Here is a 24276-nt window from a genome sequence, read left to right on the forward strand (position 1 = left end):
TTATATTAAAAAAAACTAATAATTAATAACAGATAGAACTGTGATAAAGTTATTCAATCAACTAAACCGTAAAGGATTTATTAAAAAAACTTAATAACTTGTATCATTTTGATAAGGTAATCTTTTTTTGAAATTGATCATGATGGTGATAAATATGGTCTATTTCCTGATGGACATCTCAATGAGATCTATAGAGATCTCTTGAAATTATCATGAAAATACGTATGATGGTGTGACGGTGGAGCATTTAGCGGTTCACTTTCATATTTTGATGGTTTTTTCTCAGATAGTTTTTTTATATTTTGATGCTAAAAAAAGATTATAAACTAAACCTTTTTTTTTTTGCAAACATTATATTTTGTGCAAAGGAGGATCAAACATATATATTATGTCCATTCTTTTAAATCGGAGTGTTTGGTGAAGATCATCTTTTTTAATTATAATAATAAAAACACTTTTTGCAAAAAACAAAAAAGAATAAATCTAGATATCAAATCAACAAGTGTTGATATGCTTTCACAGTATTCCCAAAAATATCAGTACTTACAGAGTGTTCTTCCTGATTTCTTTATTTGTAATACATTCAATAAAATATCTATGATTGATGTTGATGCCAACAACCACAACCTAGCATTTTTTAATTATAATAAATTTTATTTATAACCAATTCATTTTAACTATTGGGCAATTCAAGCACATTACTTTCATGTTGTTGTAAAAATTGATTTTGCCCAGATCAAGTAAGTATCTTCCATTGTATTTTGAGGATGATTCAGAAACAAATCCACTACATCAATATACTTTAAACAATTGTTATGAAAATGTAAATCAAAACATTGATGTAGCTCCGTGGGTCTTTGATCATCTTTGATTCACTGCTGATTCCTCAAAATGAGCAACTTGTGGTGGTGATGGTTTCTGACTTTAAATCAAAAGTGTAGATTCTTTTCTTAAATATTAGTATTTTGAAATTTGATGGTATTGAAGAACCCTTAAAATGCTGGTGGTGTGAAAAATAAAGAGGGTTTTAACATCCAACAATGAATCATTGTAATTCTAATACTGGGTGCTCTCTTCAGCCTGATTGTGAGTTTCTGGTTCAATTAATATTAAATTAAACAATGAGGTACACTGAGATTCTATAGACCATCAATGCTCGCCCATCAGTGTCAGCCTAGACGCTCTGTATCGAGCATTTAAATAAATATCCTGGGCCAAAACAATTACCCCAAACCATTTTATTGGCTAATTAATTTTAGGTTCACTTTTAACAATCGCGAGAAAAACCAAAATCATCAACAGCAAAAAAAAAAATGATCTATAATTATTGCTCTTCCCAACCACACCACATTTTATTAAAAAAAAAAAAAGTGAATAAACTAAAGGGCGAAAGATATTATCGTTCATTCATTTTTTTCAAAATAAAGTTAATTTTAAAAAAAAAATTAAACAAAAAATTCAAATTTCTCTGCAAAAAAAAAATCCTTTTTCGATATACTCAATGTGCTTTTTTGATGAATAAGTTTTAACATCACCTCACCTCCCTAAATATATATATTTGTGTTTTGTGCAAAACAACAGTTTTGTCTTTTTGTTCTTGTTTGTCCTTTTTTCGACTTTTATATATCTTTCTATTTATTTATTATTTATTTATTGTAAAAACAACAAATCTTCATCATCATTTTTTTTTTTTTGAAAAAAAGGTCAAACAGAACTATAAATCATTCACTTCACACACACTTATTTCTCTTTCGATAACCATATGACATATTATGACACTTTGTAAACTATTCGTCTATTTATTATAAAAAATAAAACATAAAACAAAAAAAATAACAATATACTATTTATTAAACTTTTCCCCAAAACACATATCATATACTATTTATTATAAAAGACCTACCAACAAATCGATTGTCTTTCGCACACAAGACAAACACAACAATATACTATTTATTTATCTATTTATTTATTATACTATTATATTATCCTACCCTATTTAAATCAGTATTATAATAACTATCAAAATTCATACACCAACCAATTCAAAAAGTATAGCATCAACAATTTTAATCTAAAACAAAAAAAAAAAAACAACAAAAAAAAAAATAAAGCAATCAACTCCATCTGTAACATATATTATTTATTTATTATTTATTAAATTAGTCTATTTATTATAAAATCAAAAAATCCAATAAAGTTCGACAAAAAGGTAATGTACACCCATGAATCCGAGTTTCCAACCACACACCTCTTTCCAAACTATCTGTTTTTTCAAGGATGGTTGCAAACAACTTTGCTTGATTTAATAATAAACATTCAACAAAATCGATTTGCCAATGTGTGTGGTCGTTTCGTTTCCACCATAGTTGTGTATTTATAAATCTTTATTTTTGACACACCTCTGTTTGTTCCTATATTTTTATCATCCAAATTTATATTTTCATTCATTTCATATAGTTTCTTTGAAAACGATAAAATTATAGTGTAGTTGTTATGTTATAATAGTTTTATAAAGTAGTAGTAGAGTTTCATAAATAGTTGATTGGTGACTTTTCGTTTTTGTTTAGAGCTTCACCATCAATCAATCAATCAAATAAACAAACAAACCAAACAGTCAAAAGACTATGTTGTCTATTTCTGTTTGATGGTATTTTTGCTTTTATTTTTCTCCCTCGAATCTCTATGTGATTTTCATCAAGAGTGTACTACAAATGATTTAAGGTTACGACTCTATTTTAGATGTAAATTTAAAGTAATAAAATCACCAGATATTAGAGTAACAATGGTACTTAATGTCTAAGAGATAAATAATGTTGAGTTTGTTTTTGAGATGTGTGTTTGATTCACTACCATCACAAAAATCCAATATATTATAACAACACCTTAGAAGTACTAATAGTAATAGTAATATAATGATTAAGAACACACCAAACACACACACACACACACACCACACATAAATACTTTTCAAAAATTGTAACCGCCACCACAGGGCTGTTACTGTAAAAAAAAATAGTAGTAATAATTATAACATCACTATTTTTTTAAAAAATTTATTACTCACTCACACTTTGGGAATAGGATCACACTTCACTCTCTCACCAATCCATGCCAAATATATTTTGGAATACTCATCATAAATCGAAGTGTTTCTTGATCAGTGCCAATGACTTGTATTCATCAACATCACATCAAACTTGAGAGGAAATTATTTATAAACAATTTACTGTTACAATTGTTGTTTGTTTGTTTTCTGTTCATGGCGACCATTTATTATCACATTTTACCTCCATCATTTTCTACCGCCTCCAGATTTAATGATATTAGTTGGTTTATTTCTATAAGTGAGAATAGACGCCACAAAAGTAACAACAATTATAAATTCTCTTTTAAAGGTTGGTGGTTCTTCCTTTATATATTGTATTTAATTGTTATTTCTTTAACTTGTTTTCTTATTTATAATTATATTTCAAACAATTTGTTGGTCGATGGCAACTGTATATAAATTCAAAACACAATAATAATAATAGCATCAACAACAACAACATTGATTCACATTAAAATACTTTTTTTTTTCAAATTTACAATCTAAAGTTCAAAACCAATTTATATTTATAGAATTCTACAGAATTCAAATAGTATTCTTATATATATTAATTGTCTGAGTGGTATGTTGTTTTTTTTAATAAATAAATAAAAGTATCATTTTCACAATCATTAAAGACTTGACAAGATTTTCTTAAATTCTGAAACAAGTTTCCTCGTTATGATTGACATTATCATTATATTCTCTTGTAAAGAGATTATTATCCTTTTTTAAATATATTTGTTTCAGTTGGCAGTACCTTTTGTTGTAAAAATCCATCATCACAAAAACAACACTGGTTTTTACCAATATAGAAAAAAAACGAATGCAATCCTAATTTATCATTTAGATTGGGGTTATGATGTTGAAAGGTTTGGTCATAGTTATATAATAGGCATAAAGTATTCTTATACTACAACCTATAGGTAATTACCAATACAACAACTTGCTCCTTTCAATATCTATTTGATGATACTATAATGATGAAATTAATCGTTCAGAATTGGTTTCAATCGAATATCAATGATTTCTGATGATTTATACAGCACAATTAATGATTTTCCAACAACACCACCATCAATAAGAATATAACAACTTATCTTCTACCACTCAACAAACTATTACTTTATTTATTTTTATTTAAAAGAGAAAAAAAAAACAAAGAAATTACATTATTACTACCACCACTTTCATCGTTTCTGACATGATAAATAATGATCATCAATCTTGAGAGAGTGTGTTATAGATTTATCAACAAAACAATAAAAATTGCCGTTGTTAGTGTGTTGTGTTAGTGTGTGTTGTTATATATTTGGTGCTTGTGGTTTCCATTTTTATATCAGTGGCGGGGAGTATTTCATGAACTATCCACTCGAAATTTATCATAAATCGATTGGTTAATCAATATATATATATTTAATTTTAATATATATATACGACAATACAAGATATGAAGTTATTTTAGTAGAAAGTTCATTTTATAAAACAAACTTAAATAAAAATAATAATAATAATCATTAATAAAATCAAACTATAATCAAGTGCGTGTGATATTTGCAAACAAACTTTATTCAATAAATTTTTATTTTGTGATACTGTAATACCAATTGATGATACTCGATAGTAGATATATCTCAATGATGTTGTTGACCTTCTCCTTACGGTCTACTTCAACACATTAACAATAAATACCTGCACCATCACCTTGTTTAAATATTTCTAACCACTAAACAATAAATTTCCTTCTTTTCTTTCTATTTTGTTTATTAACATCTATGTTGTTATAAAATTACTTTTAATCTCAGCATATTAACTTCATTTAATTGACTAACAAAATTATTATACTATTTTTATCAAATTAGTTAGTTAGGTTCATTACAATTAAAACAAATATTTTAGTAAGAAAATTATAATAATAATAATCAATCATCATCATCATCATTTTTTTTCATTGCTATTTTCTTTAGTTATTCGTTTTAATTCAATCAAGACAAGAAGACAAGACTATCACATTACTGGAATATATGAGAAAATCCTTCAATACCATACAACATTTCATCTTGTTTGTTCCCTCCTTTTTTTATAAACCAATCACTCGTTTAATTTTAACTTCACTGTTTTATATGTTGACCAGTCAACTTTCGTCACATTCTCACCACTCGGCATATTAGATCAGATGTTTTAAATTCGTTCTTTCGGTTGAATGCAATGAATACACTGATTCTTTGCACAACAGCGTCCATTCAAATAACAACCAAACATCAACACAATTTACCATCTGACAAGCTCATAAAAAGGGGGTGAGCCCTGCAAACACAAAAAAATATCATATTTATGTAATCAAATACCTATTAATTAAATTTGTGTTGTCGTCTGATTAATTGTTGTCGATGCAAACTCATCATTCACTTAACCATAATTGTTAACAAAAAAAGAAAAAAAAAACTTTCGAAAACTTGCCTCACCAATGCTGGGCAAAGCTTTGCAAACAAAAAACAAAACCTTTGCGCATCATGCTGGCATATTGTGTGTCTCGATTATTATTTTATTTTAATTTAAATGCAAGAGATCTCATAATTTTATGAAAAAACAATAATCTTTAGTTTTCATTTTTTGAACAAAAAAAAAAAAGGTTTTTGATTTTTTCAAAAAAGTTCTTGCATACTGTTTTTTTTTTTTCGATGTCACACCCCTACAGCCTCTGATCAACCTATTTTTGTCAAAAAATAATGAAAATGAAACAAAAAAAGATTCAATTTTAGTTTTTTTTCAGCTCCATAGATTTTCAAGATAAAAACCAAAGTGAGCCCCCCACTAAATTATAGAGTCATCATTGATGAACAAAAATTTGTCAAAAAAAATATCAAGGTACCACAGCCTTATATCCTTTTTTAAACAAAAATCATCATTTATAAGATAGTTTTTTTTTCATTTTCTTTTTTGTTTGAAAGTTTTTTTTTTTTTTGATCAACTACTTTAAAGTATAGTTGTTGACTTTTTGTTGATTTATTTATTTATTATTTATTTATTTATATATCAAAAACAATTTCACCAATCACCAAAGAGATTTGTTTTTGTTACATACATTAACGACTCACTCAGTCAATCAGTCAAAGCACACGCCCCATCAACCTCACTCCCCCCACCACACACCAACAACCAACCACCAAATATACAATCGATCATTGTATAACTTATATATAAGTTTCTATTTATTTTAATGTACATAATAATATAAATTTAATATTCTAAAAAGTATAGATATAGATAAATATATGTCTGTTACATTGCAGTGTTTGTTTCAACCAATTAACTTTTTTTTTTGCTTGGCACACACCATTTAAATTAAATTTTGTTTTTTTTATTTTATTTTTAAAAAATTTTGTTATTTGTGGTAATATCTGTTAAAGCAGCATATTCACAGGCAAATTAGGGTGGGTTGAATGTGTGGTTTTAGTACAACATCAAACAACACACATCAACCACACTATTGTTCTCATATTCATTTCAAAATTCTTTCATATTCAATTAAAATTGAAAAAAAAAAAAGCAAAAATAATAATAAGGCTTCAACACACAACACACACATACAGATTGATTAGTAAAATCATCTTTCACATCACCTCAGCAGGCAATCAAATCAGTCATTGATCTAAACACACTACTCACAAGTAGCTATATATATACATATTTATAAGTTAGTTGTGTAATTTAGCAGTTATACTGTGTGTTTATTTTTTTTTTTTTTACTTTTCAGTCATAAAACACTTTCCAATTGATTCTATAGATATACTTACTTGCTGAAAGTGTGCATAATCAATCATCATATTGTTTTTTCATCTAATCCAAATTCATTTCATTTCCGATCAAAAAAAAAAGAAGAAATTACAAATTAAATTAACTTATATATTTTTTATTCTTTTATCTAATCTTATTAACAACTATAGTTCAATTGTCAATAATCTATTTTCCAATCAATCAAATTCAATCAAATCCAATCAAATTCCAATCTTTGAAATAATTAATTATCAAACCATCATCTGGAATTACAAATCGAAATTTTCATTAATTAAGATTTTCTGGTCAAAATTTAAAAAACACTCTCTCAATCAATTTCAACACCCAAAATAGTTATAATAGAAAAAATAATGGAAGATCCAACTTCAAATGATTATTTAGACACCAGTTTATATCTATCACTAGGATATGACGGTAGCTCCATTGATTCACTGAAGCCTGAAACCAATTTCTTTGGTTCGCTCGAATCGATGGACACTTCCTCAACCAACAATCTCAACCTAAACAACAACAATAATAATAATAATAACAACAATAATATTAATAGTAATAACAACATTGTTATTACACCTGTAAGTAGCTCAACATCAACACCTTTGATGCCATCCAGTAATCACCAACCAGTCAGTATTAAGGAAAGCAATAGTAACAGCAGTGGCAATCTCTACAATCAACAAGATCCACAGACACACGAACACTTTCTTAAGTTGCTTTCCCAAATTCAACAAACTCAACAGACACTCAATTCCTTCCAGACCAACCACGATTTCATCAATGCCCAAACAGCAGCAGCTGTCGCCGCATCATCTGCTCATTCTGCCAACGGCATCATTCAATCGTCACCAACATCATCCAACACCACCACACAACAATCATCATCATCGTCATCACCATCTCAATCCTCTGTTTCAATCTCACCAATTTCCCTACTTGGTGATAACAATACCATCATCACCAACAACAACAACAACAACAATTCAACATCCGATTGTAACAATAATTTATTTAATAATAACAACAACAACAACAACAACACAAATGTAAAATTGAATTCATCATCAGCACAAAACTCACCGAATCTAAGTGATATTCAACAACAACAACAACAATCACAATCAACCGAGGCAACCATAACCATTTCAATGCCAACCAAAAAGAATATTAAGGCATCGGCAATTGCTTCACCACCCAACTCACCACGTAAAACCACAAGAAACAGTAAAGTAAAACACAAAACTCAACAAGTCCAACAAAATATCCAACAAGCCACTACCATGCCTGTTATGATCTCACCAAATCCGTCGGTGCCACCCTTCAAGTTGTCGGGATCACCACCCTCGTCGTCACCACCACAGTCACCACTCACTCCACCACCTCTGCCACCAGTGACCACCAAGAAACAAGGCAGAAAAGCAGTGGTACCAGCAGCACCAACCGGTCCCTCTGTTATTTCGATCATCAACCAACTGGGATTGCCAACCAACAACACCGCCACCACCTCCAACAATCTCTGCAATTCATCGAGTAACATCTCGATCAAGCAATCGGTTGACAGCATCCCAACAACCACTACCACCACCACCACCAACAACGAAGATAAAAAGACAGTTTGTCTATCGTTCCTGAAATACTATTTCAATGTTAATCCATCATTATCAACACCAACACTCCGTAGATCTCTCATTCTTTCACTCTATGTAAATAAGATTTCACAAGAACTTCGATATAGAAGACCAAACGATATGGCCAACCTATGTGTAGTTCTCTACGGTTATTTATTCTCTTCATTAGATGATGTAAGTACTACCATTGCTTTTAATAACAATTACAAATATCTAATTAACAAATTCCATTCATATTCAAACAAATAGAATACCATTAAAGAGTTTATTGCTGCTCATTCATCAAACATTCCAAAGTCTAAAAAGGACGATAAGAAACGAAAGAGAAAGAGAGACAAAGAAGAATATTCAAGTGACAAGCAACAACGTACTCCATTACAGAAATCTGTTAATGGTGTATCGAACACTCAACAACAACAACAACAACAACAACAACCTACTGCTTCACAGATAATAAGCGATGCCAACACTTCAGATTGGCCACTCGCACCCATTCAAACCACACCATCCTATTTCGTATATGATCTAAGCTCTGCCACCTCGCCAGACAACTCCAACGGTGTTCTCTCACCAACCACTCTGTTGTCGCACGGTGGCAATAGCTCGCCAGGCTCATTCATGTTGTCCGACAGCATGCCAAGCAGCACAACTACCAACAACGGTGACAACACACCGTCACCAACCACCGTCATCAATCCCTCACCATCAACATCGAACAGTACCACCGCACTAACAGCATCGAGTACCGCCATCGAAAATACCGACGATGACGATACTCCCGTTTCGCTACACGATGCGTTTGTCAACTGTTTGAAATCCTGTACGTTACTACCATTCCTCGAGTTTAAACCGGTGCATTCCTTAGTTGCCCCGGCAGATTTGCCAATCACTGACTTCTACTACTCCTACGATGATTTGGTGCGTTGGGAGAACGAGTTGAAAGACCTCAAACAGAGTGTCAAACAACATGTTCAACACCAAAACATCCAGCAGAAGCAGCAACAACAACAACAACAAATTAATCAACAACAACAACAACAAGCTCAGCAACAAGCTCAGCAGCAACAACAAATACAACAAGCCCAACAACAACAAATCAATCAACAACAACAACAACAAATACAACAAGCTCAAATACAACAACAATTATATCAACAGCAACAGCAACAACAACAACAAATTCAACAACAACAACAGTTATATCAACAACCATTACAACAACAACAATATCAAACACAACAACAAATTCAACAACAACTACATCAACAACTAGCAATTACACCGACACCGATGATCGATGATAACAGTTGCAACTGGAAGATGGATCCAAAGAATGGTGTGCTGGTCAACGTATTGGAGAACGACGATTCGTTCATCATTTACGTAGCCATTCCACACTCTCGACCAAACACACTTAGAGTAACCGTCAACCAGCTGGAAGTGATCATCGAAGGATGCGTTTCCATACCAGATACCATCTACCTCCCCAATGGCGCAGAGATGGCCATCCCAGTTGGAGCATTCCCTCTAAACTTCCAGAAGCAAGAGTTCTTCATCGGTCAATTCACCAAACACATTCAATTAAGCTCACCAGTGTCATCGTCTGTCGTTGGTAAACGTGAAGGTGTAGTTGTTATCATCGCAAGAAAAGAAACAACCTATCAAGTAACTCAATTCTAAACATCATCATCATCACCATGTTAATTAACTTTAAAAGGACCAAAAAAAAAAACAAGAAAAACAAAAAAAAAAAAACCTAACAAACAAAAAACATCATACATTATTTATTCATTGTAATTTATCGACATACATGTAATTCAAATTTAATAAACAAACTTATTCAAACAAGTAATTAATACTTTAATAACAAAAAAAAACTTTTTTTTTTTTTTTTTTTTTTTTTTTTTTTTTAAATTGTTATATTTATATGTAAATACTAAATATCTTTTTGTGAGGAATACCTGGTTTAACAAAACATTAATGTAATGATTTACAATAACTAGACGACTCTGTAGATATCAAATTTATCTTTAAAGACTCTGTTTATCATTATTTTATTGTATTTTTGAACATTATCCATTTATATTTAAAGATAATTATAAAAAATTTCAAGATATGACTGAGATCATTTTGAAACAAACACCTATTTCTTATTTTGAAACAAAACTAAGACTATTCGAAATAAAAGATGATCTTTTAAAAACTTGAACTTATTAATAATGAGATAGATCCGTTATAACTGAATCAAAGTTCAAATTTTTTACAAGGTTTTACAAAAAAAAACACACATTATTACAAGTTCAATTTTAACAATCACATTCACATTGTAATCTATATATAATAGCAATATTAATATTAAATGATTATAGTATAAATAATAAGAAAACTAAAACTAAAACAAAGAAATGAGTGAATCATCTCCGACTATAAATAATAATAACAATAATAATAATAATAATAATACCGAGCTCAATAATAATAATAATGGAAAGGTAAATGGGCATTCAAACAACAATAGTAATGCTCTGAACTATGGTGATTTCAAAATATCTATTTCAATACCACCTGATAATCCACCGATTGCTCGTGTCGATCAGAATGGTACTGAATATCATTCAATGTAAGTAATTTTAATTGTAATATATATATATATATATGAATGATGATGATGATGTAGTAATGTGTGATCAAAAGAAATGAATAGAGTATTAATGTATCGATTTTTACAATTTACTATAGTAAACCTACGAATGAAAGTAAATTCATACAGGTGTTGAATCAGATAAAAGAACAAGAAGCATATCAAAAAGAATTGAATAGAAAGAAGGAATCGTTGTTGGAGAGTGGTGATACACAACAGCAACCACAACAAGGGCATCAACATCATTGATCAACAACAACAACAACAACAGTTACTTCAAGCCAATCCAATGATTGAATTTACAGATAACATGAACTTGGCACGTATCGAACTCGAACAAATGATATTCCTTATCGATATGATAAAGAATGAAAGACATATAAGTCTATCGAGCATCGATAAACCACAAGCATCCGAACAACGTGAATTAAATGATGCTGTACAACAAATTTCTTTAAAACAAAAAGTAAGTTTATCATAACATATATGAAGAACAAACAAAACAAAACAAAACAAAACATTATTAACTATTATATTTAAAGGCATTGAGTGATATGGGTAATAGATTGATTTCAGGTGCAGCAAGAATGAAGGCATCGGTCGCCACTGCTTCGTCGTGGTGGAGTGATGTTTCAACGTTAAGATCAAAGTGGAGACTGAAAGGAAAAGATTCAATGACAATGATGATTCCAACAAACAAAGCAAGTACAAAGAAACTATCAATAGATTATGGATTTTATACGTGTAAGTAGAAAAATACAAAATATTTGATTTAATAACTGTACGTTTTTTTTTTGTATAAACTAATAATAATGATGATTATGATTATGATTATGTTATAAAGCTGGATCTATTGTCGATCAAACAGAAGCAGATCTTTCAAGAGGAAATAAAGGTGAAATGAATATAGAATTCCCTAATCTACCATATCCATCGGCTTTGAACAAACGATTGTATATCAGCGTAAAGTCGAGAGATTCAAAGACATTCTCTAATAACTCAAGCGGGCAAATTCATAGACTTCCAGTTACCGATCACAGCAAATCATATCGTGAGTTTGAACAGTTGTTGAACCGTGTAGACACACTGCCACTTGAAGACGCAAGAAAGTTATCATTCTTAAAGTGTTCAAATCTCTTGAACAAAGCACATAAATATCAATTCCATTCAGAGTTGTTTGATAGTGTAAGTGTGTTTGACATTATCTATTACACCATAATATTTAAATTAATCATTATATAATTATATATATAGTTAAATAGAGAAGCATCAATAGGAAATACAGGTGAAATCGTAATGTTGACAGAGAAGGAGATAAGAATAGAGTGTGGTGGTTTGAATTTATTTATTGGAATGGTGGATCCTAAGAGGGATGAAGATAGCGAGTCGATTGGTGGTAGTGCAACTGCAGACGTCGACGAGAGAGAAGATAGAGAGCGTGACTTGTTGGTTTTATCAAGATGTGAGAAAGATAGCAGCAGTAGCAACAACAACAATAATATTGATGGTGAAATGACTATGGAGCAACAACAACAACATAGATTGTTGTTTGTGCTGAAGACGTCGTTGAAGAAGATATCGACTCTGCTGTTGAAACGCTCACAGAAACAGCTGTTTATGAGTACTCACCGTAGAACACCAAAGTTTGTGTTTGGCAGGAAACTACCATTGCAACCGAACAACGATGAGTTGATTGGCAAGTCGGCGTCGATGTTGCGACACATGGATATGTTCCTCAGGATCACCAAGGTGTTGGAGTTTATCGAGAGAACACTGCCGGTGCGCATTAAATACACTCCGGGTGCACCGATCTCGTCGTCGCTCATCATCATCAGTCTGATTGAATCGGTGCACTTTAACCAACCGATGGTGGCGATCGAGGTGGTCATCAAGCAGTCGCAGGTAACCGTGGTGCAAGCGCAATCCAAGTCGATCTCCAACGACAATGAATATCTGGTCGGTAGTTTCATTATCAATCTGATACAAAGCTACTTTGTAGAGCAGATGTCTAACAAGCCGACCATCGGTTCACTCATTGACCTAGAGGAATTCGAGTCGGAGCTAACCAGCAGCAGCAGCAGCAACAACAATGTATATCAACAACCACAACAACAAAATACTAAAAAACAAAAACACTCTTCGACATCACTCATCAACTTTAATGATCTTACGATCAACAGTAGCATTGGAACAACAACAGCGACTACAACGACAAACAACAAAAATCATAAACATATGAATGGAAGTATTAACAATCGATCATTAGCAACAAGATCATCATCATCATCATCGTCCTCAAAGAAAAGAAATACACAACAATACTTTCATCCGCAACTAATTGAATTGATTAAATACTTTCAAATTATAAACAGAGAAATAAACATACTTTAATTTCTTTCAAACTTTTTTTATTTTTATTTTTAATTTTTAATTTTAATTTTTTTTTTTTTTAAGAACCAGGTTACAAATGCATCCCTCAAATTCAATTACAGGGAGAGAATTGTTAAAAAATAAAATGCTAATCTAATTGTCAAGTCTTGGAAGGTGGAAAATCGGATTAATATATCTTGATATTTGTGATTCAGGTGGATTAGGAGCATGACGATGAATAAAAAATAAAATGTAATGATTTAAGTAATTTTGAATAATTGGTATAGGCCTATGTTAGAATAGCACACAATTTTCTGTGGCCAATCAATGAATTAATTAATAACACAAACAAGTGTTTTTGCTCAAACAGATGAATGTGGATGGATTGATGGATGGATGGATTGATGTTTACCTCCAGACTGCACAATGATGTCTGAGGTAGGTATAAACTACATCATTGTTTTTAAACACAAAACAGCAACTTTACCTTCCAATTTATTTTTAAATTTACCTCAAAAAAAAACAGTGGAGAAACCTTTTAAAGTAAAAAAAACAAACTTTATGTGTGTTCATTGGTCAACAATGATCATTTTTTAAAATTCACCCCACACCCATCCATACTTGGATGATCCAAATCAATTTCGATTTCACTAAATCTTTTTCCCCCCACACCAAACTATTTTTTTTTCAAGTTCTTTGTGATGTTTGGGATTGAATTGTTGTGATTTTTTCACTCTGAATTTTAATGAGGCTTCGTAAAATGATAAACCGCCCCAATGTTCATTTTTCATTTTTATTTTAATTCTATTTTGGGCTAATGTGTTTGTAAGTGGTGACCATGATTTAAACCTCATGAATTTCATCTGATTGGTTTGTAGTAAAATGAAATGTTTTTAATATGTTTTGGTTTGACTGACTTCCTGACTGTTTGCAGTTAGATCTGTTTATCCTTTTTACATGATTCCTATTTGCTGAATTATCATAATGATAAAATCAAAGTCACTGATATCCTTTTCACACTAAACATCTTGTTTTTTAATTTTAAATAATAATTTTATATATATTATTCTTCTTTTTTAAGGGAATAAACTTCAAAATAAATATCATTCAACAACTACAATAACAATGAACAGTATCTTGTAAATATTTTATTTTAACCTCAAAGAATAAAAATCATATCTATCAAATCTATAATAATCAATAAATTCGAAAATCAACAACAACTTTACTTTTGTTGTAAATAAAAAAAATAATAATAACAAACTAATTAGATAAGAATAATAAATAAGAAAACATACATATAAATAGAAAAAGTTTGAAAAATGAAGAATAGTTATAATATATATATAATTTTATTTATATTTATATTGAATTGTCATTATTTTTTATTGGTAGATTCTCGTATGTAATAAATTGAAATGATTATTCATTCTTTAAACTTTAACAAAATAAATATTAATTTTTTATTTTAATTGCAAAATTTCTATAGAGAATATTTCTGGGTATAAACAAAATGGACAAAATCTAACGATTTCTTTTACGAAAAATCATTTATATAATATATCAAGAGTGCAAATAGATAATTCGATAAAACCATTTTCTTATTTGGATGACATCCAAATCACTGTACAGTTTCCATGTCGATCTTTTAGACAAAAGTTAAGTGTCGAGTTCAATGGATCATACGGATCAGAGATTCTCGTTTACTTGAAGAGCTATATAGCAAACATCACTGCAGCGCCAGTCGATGGTGGATTTATTTATTTCGAAGGTTGTTACTTTGATGGTTGGGAAGAAAACAATCTGCTGCTCTACAGCAACAACAAAAAGAATCTCTGCGAAAACTGGGCAATCAACTCTAGACAAAAGTCATACTGTATAGTGGCACCTGGCGCAGGCAAGAACATATCGTTCTACATGACAGAGAAAGACGGTGTCACCAAGATGACAGAGTATTTCTTTAGCTACGAGCCACCCATTATCGAAACCGTGTCGCTTGCCAACAACAACTACACCGTAAATATCAATGGCAGTGGATACTCAGCGCCACTCCAGCTCAAAGTCAATGGAAATCTCTGTGCCAATGCAACCATCAACAATTCAGGCTCGATCAGTTGTTCGTACATCGATAGCAAACCACTGAGTGACATCAATGAGATTCAGGTCGATCTCAACGTCGCCAACCAGTCGACGCAATACAAAGGTGAACTCTACCAGCCTCTGAATTCAGCACAACAACTCCACCCCAATTTTATCTTTACAGTTTCACTCGCTTTTATTATATGTTTATCATCATTTTTATTTGATTTTGAACTCTACTAATATCAAATAACAACAACAACAACAACAACATCCGCAAATCAAATTGATTCATCTTCATTTGATCTTTTTTTAAAATAATAGAAAGATATTCTATTATATTTATAATATATATATATTATGTAGCATCATTCATTTCACAACCACACACCATTCTTTTTTTCATTCCCTCTTCTTTTTTTGATGTATTTTGTCAACATCAAGAGAATCGAAATAAATCTAACTAACATTATTATTATGTAAAAACTAAATATTAAAACTTGTACTACTAGTTTACTTTACTGATTAATTCGAGTAGTGATCACTATTTTTATTAGTTAACTAATAAAAATTCCAATAGATTTTTAAATAACCCCCATTACTCACACCTCATTTAAATATGAATCATAATTAAACTATAAAATTGTTCTGACTTTTTCATTATGTGGTGGGTGTGGTTAATGTGGTGGTGTGAATTCTTATATTATCTACACATATATTTTTTGTGCGTCTTTGTTTAAATTTTATTCATATTCATTGTGTTCTTGGTACAATCTCACAGTCCACTCCAAAAGACTGACTTTTTATCAATTTATTGAATTGTACAATAAAAATAATAATAGAAAAAAATTATAATTGGACTGCTTCTATCATTATTAAGATTAAATTAATATTAAAACTACTAATATTTATTTTTTTGTTTATTTAAAAATAAAGATAGTTTAATAATTAAATAAATAATAAAAAAAAGTTTGAATTCAAAGAGATCTTATTTATTATTCCATTACTGCTGCTCAATATAATTATAATAGTAATTTTATTTTAAAATACACGGTCACTGTATCTACCAACAACACCTCATAGATAGATATTGGTTTTGTATTATTATCATTTTTTTGTTTTTTTGTTATCATTCAATCAATAAAAAAAAGATTTTATAATAAAATTATTAAATATCTACCTAATTACCTACCATAGAGATATATAATTACGCATTATCATTCAATATTTCAATCTGATTGAAATCTAAAAGCTATCGATTGTAACAGCAATAAAAATAACAATAAAAAAAATAACAACGACAACAACAATCACCAACAACTATATTCAAACTAGTTCTTCTTCTATTATTATTCTATAATATGTTTAGTTAGTTTTTTAGCATATTTATCTTATTTGTAATATATTTATATTTTCATTTTACAAGTTATAGAATAATTTTATATTTATTAAGTTTTTTTAAAGAAAAAAATGTTTGAAAATACATATTTACCCTCAATATTATGGGGATTGGTTGTATTATTAATAGCATTTATTTTAATATATCCATTTAAATTTTTAAGTATAATTTCAAGATTAAGGTATGTTTGTAATAAAAGAATTAAAAAGAGACTGGAAAAAATGTTGGACATTAATAAATTAATATTTGTGTTTTACTTTATTTCTCTTCTAGGATAATAATAGAAAATCTTCCTTTGATTATACAGAAAAGACACAAGATATTTCCATATATGTATTATTTAAAAGGGAATGCAAATGTATTCTCTTTGATTGATAAATTGCCGATGGTAAGATCGAAACTACCACGGCTTATCGATGAACTTCCAATAGTGGCACCACATCTCGAGCTCATAATGCACGACCACAACTTTGACAAGCTAGCACCACACATCGACTTGATTCTCGATAATCTACCGAAACTGACACCGTATCTCGATGTTATGCTTAGACATATCGATTCGATACTTCCGCACTTTGAGCTATTCATCAAGTATTTCGACAAGTTGGAACCATACATTCCCGATCTCGCTCCGTACTTTGATGATCTCTGTCAGTATATAACTATATTATCGCCGCATCTGGATACTCTTTTACCGAATTGTCGGGCGATGCTGCCTTATTTCTCGAGACTCTCACCGTATATTCCTCGGTTGCTACCGAACACCTATTTAATACAACCGTACTCCAGACAGTTGATACCACATATCGACGTGTTACTTCCGCACATCGATGTTCTCCTGCCGTATCTACCGACGTTGCAACCGGTGATGCCAGAGATCATTGCCAATATCGATGTGCTGCTGCTGCACATCAATGAGATCACCGCCAACATGGAATCGGTACTGCCATACACCCGATTGATACTGCCAAAGATCCGTCTGATATCGCCATACATCCCACAGCTGATGCCGCACCTGAAGCTACTGAGTCCGCACATGGAACTGCTAATAAAAAACTGTGATCACATCGTTCCATTCATTCCAACGCTGATCCCTCACGTGAAAACACTGATGCCCTATATCAAGATTCTGTTGCCACGCTCCAAGACACTGTTGGAGTCGGCACACATCATTCAGCCACGAGCAGCAGTACTACTACCCTACAGTCCAAAGCTGCTGCCCTACATCGATATCCTAATGCCTCACAGCTCACTGTTGATCTTCCATTCACACAAGCTGATACCACTGGTCAACCGAATCTATCCTTACATCCCAGCGCTGATGCCACACTTTCATCTGCTGATCAATCATATCGACGAGTTGCTGGAGAGTAAATTCTCATTGCTTCCATATATCGATGATATACTTCCACACATACACACAATCATTCCCTATACAAGTATACTGCTGCCATACAGTGAGAAGTTGGCACCTCACCTCGGCTATCTCCCCAAGTATTCATCGATACTGTTACCATATTCTAAATTCCTTCTTCCACACATCGATGAACTGTCAAGACACATGCACGAGCTCTCACCCTATCTACCAGCGATATTCCCATATCTTGGCCAGCTCATGGATAGAATCGAACAAATAATACCACAACTCGACTATCTCGCACCTTATTTACAATATATAATACCAAATCTAGATGAACTTTTACCAAATATTGGAAATGTAATGTATTACAAATTAACTACACTAAGAATAAGAATATCAAACAAAAATGATTATTAATATTTTTTAAAAAGGTATTGGATAGAAATAGATCGATAGTTCCTTACATACAAGATTATATATATTCAGCACAGGCTGCTAGAATGAACTACGGGTCGATTCAAACTGAAAGAAATCAATCGATGAAACATATACCACCACCACCACCACCACCGCTAGCAGCAGCAGCACCAGCATCTCTTCCTCAACCAGTGATCAACCATTACTCTATGAATACCTATAAACTAGATCCATCGATGCCTCCAGCCACTCTTCCTATGTATCACAAGAAAACACTTCGTGAGAGAATCAAAGATAAATTTAGAAAACATCACGACAAAGATGAAGACGATATAGCTGCACTAAATGATCTAGATGAGTTCAATCACAGACAAAACTTAATCTCTATTCATAATAGTAGAGCAAGATCACCAACCCAATAAATTTAAAAAAAAAATAGTGTAGTTTATTTTTTTTTTTTTAATTAAAAAAAGTAAAAAGGAAAAAAGGAAAAAAAAAAAGAATTTGATTTTTTTTGTATTCATTTTATTAATTTTACAATATTTGTTTGTTGTTCTTTATTTTATTTATTTTTGTTTATAAATCTAGTTCATCTTTTTATTATTTTAGTAAAATGGTTAAATTAATATTTCATCTATTAATACCCATCCACTAATATTACAATATTTCGAGCATTTGCAACACTTACACAAATAATGACTTTCAATATCATACAAACAAAGATAGTCGATTGGCTCGCAATCTTTTCATATTTTTACAATTATCTTATTATTATTTTGTTTTTTTTTTTTTTTCACCATTGTTGTAACAAAATGTTTTTTTTTTATAACAAGTGGTATACATGTTTTATTAAAAGTTGTATTAAAGTTGTAACAAAATGTTAACAAAATGTTAACAAAAATAGGCTCATTGCTTGACTAGTTATCCACATGATTTGTTAATTTATAGAAGAAGAACATCAGTGTGTTTTTTGCATCATCGCCGTAGAATTTTTCAAACAAAATGATTCGTTTTTTAAAATTCTTTTTGGTGCGCACGTGTATTCCGCTCGTCTTTAAAATCATTCACAAACTTTATAGATTTAATTTTATGGGTTGTAAAAAAAATATAAAATCTTTTATTTTTAAATTTAATATAAATCTTTACAATGAAATAATCACATCACACCGCATTGTAACAAGTTATTAACTTAATCCTCTATCACCAAAATGCATCATACAAACTTTTTAAACAAATGTTTATGAACTGGTTTCAAACAAATAATTCAACCTCACAACATAGATTTTAGATTTTTTAATCAAAACATTGGATTAGTATTGTTGACAAAGTAAATAAATGTCTACAATTTATAACAAAACAATGAATAATATCATATTGAAAGAAATAAATTATCATATTTCCAATGTTGGATTATTTGAATTTCATAATTGGTTCAGGCAACTTTGTTTTTCGTCACTGTGTCCCTATCAAGTTTAATACATATGAATGTTGATCTATTCAAAACTATACCACTAATTTGATAGATCGATAGAACCATCACACTAACACATATAATGACATTCAAAATCATAATAAAGAAGAAGTTGTTCAATTACAATAGATTTGGATCAGTTCAAAATATATCACAATTTATTTGTTTCATTGGTAATATTAAAAAAAGTTAGAAAAAATTGGTAAGAAACAATTATTTGACATTTTTGTTTCAATAATATAGATAACATAAACACTTCAATGACTTTATTGAAAAAAATAAAAAAAATAGGCACTTTCTTGATAAGTTATCAACATATTTTGTAGCTAAATTAATTTTCATGTCAGAATTTTAAATGTTCGTTTGTTTTAAATTATTTTTGTGGGGGTGAACATACAATAGTCTCTAAAAACATTCACATCAAAAAATACACAGTAAAAATAAACTACTTGTAAACAAATATGTCAATTAAAAGTTTTATAATCATTCTATTTGCCAACTATATGATTTATTCTTTTAAAAACCCTTTGGACAAGATTATAAAATAATAAAAGGTCAAAAAATAAGTTATTTTGTTTTTTTTTTTGTTTTTTACCAAACCAGTTATTTTCAAGGGTACTACCCTTGGTTACTATAAAAATAAGTGATAAAAAAACCAATATAAAAGGCAATTTTTTATGTGTTATCCAATGCCAATTGAGATTTTTATTTTTATTTTTTAACTAAATTTGATTCAAACTACCTCCATATTTATATGTGTGTCGTTTCAGATTTTAATAATTAGGAATGTCTTGATATTTATTTTTTTAAAAAAAATATTTAATGATCTACTAAGGTAATCTTTTAATAATTATAAAAATAAAACTTGGTTATATTAATATCATTGTAATTTACACTTGTGATACACCCCAACTATTTTTATTTTTGAGTCATCTTTCGAGCAACTTCACTTCTTCGGTAACAAACTAGATCAGACACACCCACACTAGTGGTGTATTGAAAAAATCAGTACAGCTCATATGAATTGAACTATAATCATTCATTTAAAATACTTTTTGGAGGGAGTTCCAGAAATAACGAAATTTATTTTTGTCTTTTCAAATGGTACCATTTTATTCAGAATATGACTATTTAGATCAGAGTTTTTAAATATATTGGTTGATAACCAAAGTAACTAAAAATTATTTAATTTAATCAATAACCAACTTGTCTCATTATAAATAGATGTTCTAAACATATTCGATTCATTTCTATTTTAATATAATCCAAACAAACAAATAATAAATAACACAATGATATCAAATTTCGACAAACTATCAATTGGTCAGCCAAACAAGCCAGTAAACCCAAATGCTATGGCTACACCACCTCCACAGGGATTAAGTCCAGAGGCTAAGCTTATGCAAGTTGCAACTGGATATTGGGCAAGTCAGTGTTTGGCTGCGGTCATCCGTCTCGATATTCAAGATTGCTTCAAGAACGGTCCTCGATCGATCTATGATATTGCACAAGAGAAGAATTGTAATGGTGATGCACTCTACCGTTCAATGAGAGCTCTTTCAAACATGGGAATCTTCATGGAGTGCGAAGAAGATGGATACTTTGATCACAGTCCAACAACTAAAATCCTGGAGAATCCAAATGGTTATATCAATGCCCTAAAATTTGAAACCCATCCATCTGGATACAAGTATGTATTATGTAAATAAATATTAATTTAATTGAAAACAATTTTGTTTAATTAATACTAATATAATATTAATAAATTTGAAGATGTTGGTCAAATTATTTCGAAACTGTAAAGAATGGTGGTCCAAATGCTCATGAGAATTTCAATGCAAAGAACATGTGGGATGTTATTCACCAAGATAAAGAGTTCAATGCTTTGTTTAGCCGTGCAATGGGAACTTTCACAAAAATGACTACTTTTGCAATTCTCAAAGAAGTTGGTCATGAATTTGCAAAATATGAAACCGTTTGTGATGTCGGTGGATCAAAAGGAGTGTATGTTATCTATAATTATTTCCATTTCCTACATGATTAATATTAATTTAAATTTAAAAATCAGTTTAATGAATGAATTATTGAAAATCAATCCAAACATTCAAAAAGGAATTTGTTTCGATTTACCAAGTGTTGTTGCTGATACCAAATCCGAAGACAGTAGATTCTCTGTTGTTGGTGGAAGTTTCTTTGATTCAGTTCCAGAGGCAGATTGTTATACAATTAAGAATGTTCTTCATGACTGGTCCGATGAAAAGTGTATTGATATTCTAAGAACCATTGGAAAGTCAATGAAACAAGGTGGAAAAATCTATATTTTCGATTCAATAATAAAAACAAAGAACACTCCATCACTTCCCTCTCTCCTTGATGTTCGTAAGTAAACATAAAAAAGAATTAACAACAAAAATTTTCATAACATAAAACTAATATTTCATTTTTTTAAAACAAAAACAAATAAGATATGATGCATATGTTTGGTGGAAAAGAAAGAAACACTAAACAATGGAATATCCTTGCTGAACACTCTGGATTCAGAATAGAAAAATCTATTCCTATTAATCAAAACATTGGATTAGTATTGTTGACAAAATAAAATATCATATTTAATTAAACAAAATAAATGTAGATATTATAAGTATTTCAACTGAAAAAATAACTTTCTGTCGAATACCAATATTAAATTAAATTATAATAAACAAACATGGTTGTGTAACATCACACAAAAAAAAAAAGAAAGATTAATATTATTTGAATTGAAGAATGAGGCAACGAATTTTTTCTAGCAAATAAAGAAGAGAATTTAACTGACAAACTTTAATTTAATAATGTTTTTGATGATAATTGCCTATGAAGATTTAGTAAAAGAAATCAGGTGAAGAAGTAGAACAGATGGTGATATAAAAAAAAAAAAAACAAATTCTTAGCTTTGAGAAATAATCTCATAAAATTAAATTAAATTAAATAAAATTAATTAAAAACAAAATTGAATAGCAGTAAAATAGTTTAATCATGATTTTCGATATTTCTTTTGTTTTGTTGATGTTGTTTTTAACTACAACTAAAAGTAGGCAGCCCATTTTAGTCACGCATAAATCTGATTCAGATTCTTACCCACAACATAATAACGCTCATTTACAACCACACTACAACCAACAAACACAAATCCATTAAGATAATTAAAAAAAATGTAAAAAAAAAAAGTGTATTCAATTTCGAATTCAAACTAGATATTGATTGAAAATTTACCCCCAATCTCTCTTTGCATACATGTCAGATCACCAAAAACAGAAAAAGCTGAACCAAAAACATCACGACCTCAAGAAGAATATTTAAATAAATAAAAAATGAAATTTAATTTAGTATTCCATACATATTTAATCTGCTAATTGGAATAAATAAATGTTTTAATAATTATCTAGTATATAAAGAATCTTTTTTTATTTAGATAACAAAAAAATAACCAATTCAATTTTATAATTTACTGTACATTCATTTTCCCAATTTAAAATCAATAAAATTATTGTTTTATTTTTTATCACGTAATCATTATTTTATTAAAATAATAGTAGTCATCATAATTTGTAGATAGATCAAATTAATTTTCATAAGCAACAACTAAAAATACACTTAAAAAGCACACTCCTGATCTGTAAAAACAACGAAGAAGACAAAGACGACGAATAGTTTATCTTCAACAAAAGCAAAGCATATTAGCTACCAACCAATTAATCAACTTAAACCAAATTAAAAACACGTAAGTTAAAAATTGACATTTATTTTTTAATTAAAATCGCACAGGGTAATTGTTTTTTTTTTTTGTTTTTGTTTTTTTTCTAAAATTTTTTTCAAAAATAATTATCATTATTTATTGTTACTTTTAAATGTCATTATTTCCAACTATTATAGTATAGTAGAATTATTATATATCATATATATTAATTAGTAATAACAATAACAATATTAATAATATAAAAGATAGATAATCTTCTACTTATTCCTCTTCATCATCTTCAACTTCCTCTTCC

General features: G+C 29.9%; 7 protein-coding genes across 7 annotated transcripts; 6 read left to right on the forward strand and 1 right to left on the reverse strand.

Moving 5' to 3' along the window:
• Positions 1-386: 386 nt before the first annotated feature.
• Positions 387-6915, reverse strand: PPL_01597 (uncharacterized protein; the record flags this gene model as incomplete). The annotated part of the gene is made up of 8 exons (XM_020572603.1): positions 387-428; positions 1739-1795; positions 2036-2074; positions 2250-2299; positions 2968-3003; positions 4781-4814; positions 4882-4932; positions 6886-6915. 8 exons carry the CDS (start codon positions 6913-6915, stop codon positions 387-389), a joined length of 339 nt encoding a protein of 112 aa, XP_020436720.1.
• Positions 6916-7236: 321 nt separating this feature from the next.
• Positions 7237-10188, forward strand: PPL_01598 (uncharacterized protein; the record flags this gene model as incomplete). The annotated part of the gene is made up of 2 exons (XM_020572604.1): positions 7237-8682; positions 8758-10188. The coding sequence occupies 2 exons, from the start codon at positions 7237-7239 to the stop codon at positions 10186-10188; spliced, it is 2877 nt and encodes a 958-aa protein (XP_020436721.1).
• A 725-nt stretch (positions 10189-10913) lies between these two features.
• Positions 10914-13540, forward strand: PPL_01599 (uncharacterized protein; the record flags this gene model as incomplete). The annotated part of the gene is made up of 6 exons (XM_020572605.1): positions 10914-11128; positions 11336-11615; positions 11692-11893; positions 11994-12334; positions 12404-12696; positions 13138-13540. The coding sequence occupies 6 exons, from the start codon at positions 10914-10916 to the stop codon at positions 13538-13540; spliced, it is 1734 nt and encodes a 577-aa protein (XP_020436722.1).
• An 861-nt stretch (positions 13541-14401) lies between these two features.
• Positions 14402-15946, forward strand: PPL_01600 (uncharacterized protein; the record flags this gene model as incomplete). Its single annotated transcript, XM_020572606.1, has 4 exons — positions 14402-14408; positions 14601-14658; positions 15172-15535; positions 15923-15946. The coding sequence occupies 4 exons, from the start codon at positions 14402-14404 to the stop codon at positions 15944-15946; spliced, it is 453 nt and encodes a 150-aa protein (XP_020436723.1).
• Positions 15947-17068: 1122 nt separating this feature from the next.
• PPL_01601 (uncharacterized protein) lies at positions 17069-17915 on the forward strand (the record flags this gene model as incomplete). The annotated part of the gene is made up of 3 exons (XM_020572607.1): positions 17069-17178; positions 17271-17385; positions 17727-17915. The coding sequence occupies 3 exons, from the start codon at positions 17069-17071 to the stop codon at positions 17913-17915; spliced, it is 414 nt and encodes a 137-aa protein (XP_020436724.1).
• A 643-nt stretch (positions 17916-18558) lies between these two features.
• PPL_01602 (uncharacterized protein) lies at positions 18559-19196 on the forward strand (the record flags this gene model as incomplete). Its single annotated transcript, XM_020572608.1, has 2 exons — positions 18559-18714; positions 18789-19196. 2 exons carry the CDS (start codon positions 18559-18561, stop codon positions 19194-19196), a joined length of 564 nt encoding a protein of 187 aa, XP_020436725.1.
• Positions 19197-21600: 2404 nt separating this feature from the next.
• PPL_01603 (uncharacterized protein) lies at positions 21601-22632 on the forward strand (the record flags this gene model as incomplete). Its single annotated transcript, XM_020572609.1, has 3 exons — positions 21601-21935; positions 22019-22249; positions 22314-22632. 3 exons carry the CDS (start codon positions 21601-21603, stop codon positions 22630-22632), a joined length of 885 nt encoding a protein of 294 aa, XP_020436726.1.
• Between the last annotated feature and the right edge of the window lie 1644 nt (positions 22633-24276).

The sequence above is a fragment of the Heterostelium album genome (assembly GCF_000004825.1).
Source record: "Heterostelium album PN500 unplaced genomic scaffold PPL_scaffold2, whole genome shotgun sequence".
Lineage (NCBI taxonomy): Eukaryota > Evosea > Eumycetozoa > Acytosteliales > Acytosteliaceae > Heterostelium > Heterostelium album.